Genomic DNA, 6,444 nt, shown 5'->3' with positions numbered 1-6,444 from the left:
CAGACCGCTGCTCTGAGGACTGTGTGCTCTGCGGGCGGCCTCGCAGTGCCAGGAAGCCCTCCCTAGGGTGCTTCTGTACGAGCCACGTACCTCGTGTTACACGCCCAGGCTCTTCGTGTCAGGGCTGGAAGCCCCAGAGAGGTCCCCAGTCCATGCCTTCCCCTTCCCAGCTGCAGATGGGCAGCCTCACCGCAACCCCCAGGGCAGCCCCAGTGGCCACTTTATCACTCATCTGCTCTCAGAGCCTCAGTTTCCTCACTGGAAGGGGGAGGCCAACCACTAAGCTTCCTCAGACGCGTTCCGTGAGCACTGCTGGGAAAGGTGTTGGGTAAAGGTTAGAAGGTACAGAGAACACCAGCCCAGGAATACCAAAACTAGCTTTTATTTGTCCAAAAGTCACATCGAGCTCCGTAAAAACTGTTTCTGGGGGAGGCCCAGAGAGAGTCCCTGCTGCCCAGGGCCAGGGGCCGCTAGAAGTTCTCCAGCAAGCCCAGGATGCGCTTCTGCTCGCTGTCCCGGAACTCCGGGCTCCGGCCATCCCCGATGTTCTCCGCATACTCTGGGGAGACAAAGGCAGGGTTAGGCATGAATCTGAGGCGTGGGGTCCTTCGTGGCCGGGTCACATCATGCCTCTCCCTGAACCCCAGCTCCCGTGGGGTGTGTGCTGCTCTAATGCCTCCAGTGGCAGCCACGGTGGCAGTTGTGTGCAAACTCCTTGGTCTTGCATTCAAGGCCCATGCGGGAAAGGGCCCAACTCCCCTGTCCCTGCCCGCAGTCCCCTCCTAGCTGCAGCCTTTCTTCACTTAACACACACAGTGGATGCTATTATGGGCAGATGCTGCCCAGACCCAGTGGTTCTCAGAGCGGGAACCCCAACCAACAGCAGCAACATCACGCAGGAACTTGTTAGAAATGCAGATCTGGGGACTTCCCTGGCGGTGCAGTGGTGAGAACTTGGCACTTTCACTGCCGGGGCCTGGGTTCAATCCCTGGTCGGGGAACTAAGATTTCACAAGCTGCGTGGCGCAGCCAAAAAAAAAGAAATGTAGAGTTGGGTCCAATTCAGACCTACTTATTAGGAAGCTCTGAGGACGGGGCCCAGCAGTCTGTGAACAAGCCCTCCAGGCGGTGCTCATGCTGCTCACATTTGAGAACCACTATCTGAGGCAACGGGGATAAAGTCCTGATCAAAACAGGACAGGTGAAAATCTCTGCACTTGTGGAGCCTACTTTCTAGTGGGGGAGACAAACCGAAAGGCAAATAAAATATATAGGGTGGCTGTCAGAAGGCCTCACAGAGATGGGGGATTTGATTAAAGACCTGAAGCAGGTGTGTGGGGGAATATCTGGGAGCGAGTGGCAGAGGGGCAAGCAGAGCAGGGGCTGAGAGGGGAGCATGCCTGGACCCTCTGCGGTGAGCAAGGAGCTCAGAGCCGGGGAGGGGCGGGGCACAGGTCGTGTCGGGCCACTGTAAGGACTTTGGACTTTCCCCTGAGATGAGAAGTTATAAGAGCGTTTTAAGCAGAGGAATGACATGATTTGACTTTAGCCAGCTCACTCTAGCTGCTGTGCGGAAGATACCCTTAAGGTGGCAAGGGCAGAAGGAAGGAGATGTGATTTGATTGGTGGTTTGGTCCAAGGAGGTCATGGTAGAGGTGAGAAGTCTTCAGATTTTAGATGTATTCTGAAGGTGGATCCAGCAGGATTTACTGAGAGACTGGAAATGGGGCGTGAGAGAAAGAGATGTGGATAGTGAAGTTGCTAAGAAAAACGACAGGGTAGTGGAGAGGGTGACAGGGAGCTTGGAATTCCTCCAGGGAACAAGGGGACAGGTGTCTGCACCACCAAGGGGGGCTGCGGCACAGTCCACTGACATGAGATTGAAACAAATGGGTGTTTTTTGGAAAGAGGGAGGGAGAAAGAATGGTCTAGAGACGCCCAGGAGGAGCGTGGAAGGCCCCTCCTCCGTCTCCAGTGGTAAAAGGCATGTGGGAGAAAGTAGGTACCACTTGAGAGGACCCATCCCCGGTAGAGACAGTTTTAGTTAGAGCAGGAAGATAAAGGAAATACGCCTAAAGAGGATGGGAATACAGGACATGATGCTGATGACAGAACATAATCAAAGAGTTGTAAGGTGGGTAAACATATGGTCCCGTTTCCCCTGTTATCCCAACAGAGTACTTAACACACCTCCATTTTATTCTCAAAAGTGTCCTGGCCCCCCCAGATTATGTGGTCAGCTGGTTTTAGGAGGCGGGAAGGGGTGCGATATGGCACAGAAATGATGTGTGGAGCTTAGGGATGAGAGTGCAGGGCCTGTGTGGTGACTGGGGCCCTGGGTTTCCTGTGGTGGCTCCCAGAGCACCGTGGACGGGGACGGGGGACGGAGAGCCAAATCCTCTGTGCGCTGACCATGCCCTGCCCCCGCCCTCAGACAGGAGATGGTGCAACACTGTGGGCTGTGTTTGTATCCTGACTCTGACTCACAATCCTAGGTGGTCTTGCGTGGTCTCCCCCTCAGCAAATGCATGTAAAGAACCTATAACAACAGATGTTCAAGATACGCTAGCTCCCTCCCTGAGCCTGCTTTGCTCAGGCCAGCAACATCTCTCTCGGGGAAACACCACACATCCTTCAAGGACACCTTCTCCGCAAAGCCCCGCCCGCTCACCTCTGACTCCTGTTCCTGTCCTCAGGCCTCTGTCTCCACCGCAGGCCTGACTTCTAGATCATCTTGTACTTGTCCCCTCTCTCCCTCTAGACTGACAGCTTCATGAAGGTAGGGGCTTCCGCCTTACTTTCAGCTAAATTCCCAGCAGAGCTTGGCTGAGAGCCAACTACCAGTCTGTTGCTGTGAATAAGCTCTCAAAGCAGTGGCTCAGGAATGAGTGCCTGCGGGTCTGCCCCCAGCTCCCTGCCTGGGGTGGCCTGAAATGGAACAATAGAAAACTCTCTTGCAAGAGGCTTCTGCATAATAAAACATCTGCTCATCCAAATCAGACAAAGAGTGGGGAAAGGGAAGAAAGCCTGCAAACCCTCCCCTACCTCCCATCCCCCACCATGATGGAGCAATACCTTGCCCCTGCCACTTCTTCATTTTTCCTCCATCCTCTTTATTACTTTGGACATGTGCCGGAAAACGGGACTTGGGATTCAGACGTGTGCCAGCTGTGTGTCTCCCCCTGGAAATCATCCTCTTCTGTTAGGCCCATCCATCACCTCCAACAGCAAACGGCTGTGATCCCTTCTATTAAGTCTCCTTAAAGGGAGGGCTGGGGTGATGGGAGAACAGAAACTGGGCTGCGGGAGAAGGCTAGGGGCTGTATGTAAGTGGTATCTCTTACTCACATGTGAATGATCTAGTTGCTGCCCCAGGAGAGAGAGAAATGACCATTATAGCATTTAATACCCTCAGAGGCATGGTCTGAAAGCAAGAGTCTTAATGGACTGAAGTAACACTTTGTTCTCCTAATGTATTCTCAGACCCAGGAGAGAGGGAAGTGGAGAAACAGTCTGATCCTTTGGGGCAGTGATTTTTTTCCAAGTAAAGCCAACTTCCCTGGAGGGACCTAATCTCTTTCTAGGGATGCGCAGAGTAGAGGCCCAAAGTTTGTATCAATCCCCTGCTGAATCACCCCTCCAAAGGCCTTAGAAAAACACACGCCACCGCTGTACACAGAGCACCCACCCAATGGACAAGTCTCCTCTGTTGCTCCACATGCGGGGAAGGAGGAAACAGTCAGATTCCCTGCTCTCTGGAGATGGGCTGTGAAGGAAGTTAGTAGGATCTGGAAGAGGGGCTCTCCTGTACAGAGTGGAATGGGACCTCACATGTGGTGAACACTGTTTACGTGCCAGACGTTTATCTATATTGTCTCATATAATCTTTGCAGCAATCCTATAAGGCAAAGAGCACCATCTCTGTTTAGAGATGAGGAAACTGAGGCATATTAGAGAACTGAAGCAACCTGCCCAAGTCTAGGATGGTAGAGGAACTGATATTCAAACCAAGAACATGTGTCAGAAGTGAAAAAGGCACGTCAAAAGCCATGGGGGTGGGGCTGGGGAGCCGGTCCCCAAAGTGGCATCCTCTTACCTAGGCAGTTATCTTACCCTGCCTGTTCCCCATCCTTTGGGGAAAAAATCTCCAAAGCAGCCCAGCCGTGGCAGGGCGTCTGGCTACAACGTCCTCATAAAAGGTAAGGCTCTTCAGCGCTTTGTGACCACCTAGAGGGGTGGGATAGGGAGGGTGAGAGGGAGACGCAAGAGGGAGGAGATATGCGGATATATGTATATGTATAGATGATTCACTTTGTTATAAAGCAGAAACTAACACACCACTGTAAAGCAATTATACTCCAATAAAGATGTTTAAAAAAAAAAAAAGGTAAGGCTCTGGAGGGAATGTCCTGGAGTAAAGGGGCCTCAGCAGTCAGAACAGATGTGGAGTGGGCTGCTGGGGCCATGCTCCCTCATGCCAGGTCACTGAGTGTCAGGGCTGGCAGGCCTCTCAGAAATGTACTGCAACTGGATGGACAGGTGACCGGCCAGGGTCCCGCAGCAAGCCAGCCACAGGGCCAGGCCCACCGGGTCTGACAAGCCCCGAGTGCTCTCCCACTGGCCGTGGCAGCTGGTACCAACAGTGTGTACCTCACCTCTCACCCTCTACCCCCTACCCCAACTCATTCTTTGTTTCCAGAGTAGAATCCTATTTGGAGCAAACCTTGGTGGTGCCAGCTTCCTCTGGTTATTAAAGCTGCTGCAGCAGTTTATAAATATTGAACAGATTCCTCCCAGAGGTCTCGGGAAAGAGTCCTCTTTGCTCTGTGCGCACGCGCGCGCACGTGTGTGTGTGTGTGTGTGTGTGTGTGTTTGTGTGTGTGTGTGTAAGAAAGGGAGAGAATGCAGGAAAAAGAGAGACGCTAGATGAAGGGAGAACTTCAGGGTAGGGGAGAGGGAGAGGGGAGACAGGAAGAGCGTGAGTCGGGCTGGAGAGTGAGAAAGACGGTGTACACATAGACTCCCTTCTCGACTTCCCCAGCATTTTCAAATGCTCTTACAATAAAGGCTTTAATGGAGATCAAAAACAGGCAGCAGTGCTGAACGCATAAATATTAAAGCAAACTTTAGACAGCAGGTTTACTATTCAGACATGGAATACAAGCTGTTCTGTTTTTGGTAAGAGGAAGAGGGAGGGACACCCGGGCTGGCGGATGGGGAAGGACTGTCTTTGAGGACGGAGACTGGGACCAGCGCTCACAAACCTGGTTCAGATCCCTGGACCTTAAGCCTTAAACACTCACCCTTGAAAAAGTGCAGGAGGAAGGGTGAGTGGGGAGAAGAGGAACGCCAATATTTTTACACTGAAAACGCTTGAAGACATAGAAATAATCACAAAATAGAAACTGGGAAAGTAAAATCCTTGAGGTCTAACAGAGAGTCCTTAACGACAAGGATGAGTGTGGAGGGACTAATGTCACTTCTCTAGGAGAAGGATGTTGTGCTGGGGCTGCAACTGGGGATATAAGCTTCATCAGGGATCTGATTAAAATGAAACCTACTTAAAGGAGGAGGAGAAGGAAACCTACCCTTTGCTTACAGCGCTAACAGGGTCACATCCCTATAGACCATTTTCCCACAGATCTTTCAGCTGCTTGAAAAAGCACCACCTACCCCTTCCACCCCCACCAGGCCCTGAGGAGTATGGCCTGGGTGCTGGTCCATGGGCTTTCCTGCCAGCACTGGTGAAAGGATTAGGCCAAGGAAGGGAAGGAAGGAACCTGCCTTTACTGAGCAAGTATTCTGTCCCAGGCCCCCAACTGCATCTCAACCTCAGCCTTCCTTGGGGCAGTATTCACTTTCGGTTTGTTTCTTACAGAGGAGTAAAGGAAGGGTCAAACCGGTTATCTACTAACTTACCCCAAGTTACAGAGAGCCAGAATTCTTGCTGGCCTGTGCCTCTCAGCTCTGCTTATTCCTGCGTGAGCTGGGATGTGAATCACAACGGTGACGGTAGCTACCATTATCAGGCACTTATTACGTGCCAACATGTAGGCACTTTACCTGCAGCACCTCATCTAATTCCCACAGCAACCTTTTGAGGCAGATTACCCTCATCTTATAGACACTGTGGCTTAGGGAGAGGGCAAGTAGCTGCCTAAGGTTAAACAGCCCCTCCGGGGTCCTTTCCTGCCTCCCAACCCTAGAGGCCATAGCAGCCATGGCCTGGTGCAAGTCACACACATCAACGTGTCACCGGAAGAGAAACCCTATCAGCTTCTGCAGCTTTCAAATCACAGAGGCAAAGCTCAGGTTACCTAGAGCTGAGATCAATATGGAAATACGTGTTTATGAGCTTCTGAGAGAAGACTTCAAGCCATAAAGAACACAAGCAAATCAAAGGGCCGGGAGCCAATCTCTGAAAGCATTCTGAAGTCTTTGGCT

At 51.9% G+C, this 6,444-nt stretch overlaps 1 protein-coding gene across 4 annotated transcripts in view; it reads right to left on the bottom strand.

Moving 5' to 3' along the window:
* Positions 1 to 366: 366 nt before the first annotated feature.
* Positions 367 to 6,444, bottom strand: part of CTNNBL1 (catenin beta like 1) — a 173,565-nt gene continuing 167,487 nt past the window's right edge. For 3 of the 4 annotated variants that reach the window (XM_067708096.1, XM_067708099.1, XM_067708098.1), the window contains one exon: positions 3,076 to 4,227. In XM_067708096.1, coding sequence (XP_067564197.1) covers positions 4,097 to 4,227 — 131 coding nt within the window. In that variant the 3' untranslated portion in view covers positions 3,076 to 4,096. Of the gene's footprint in view, positions 560 to 3,075; positions 4,228 to 6,444 lie in introns of those variants that run through there. The other variant, XM_067708097.1, reaches the window with a different exon arrangement.

The sequence above is a fragment of the Pseudorca crassidens genome, chromosome 15, assembly GCF_039906515.1.
Source record: "Pseudorca crassidens isolate mPseCra1 chromosome 15, mPseCra1.hap1, whole genome shotgun sequence".
NCBI classification, from domain to species: Eukaryota; Metazoa; Chordata; class Mammalia; order Artiodactyla; family Delphinidae; genus Pseudorca; species Pseudorca crassidens.
Note: the sequence above shows the minus strand (reverse complement) of the source record. Positions and strands in the feature narration are given on the sequence as shown.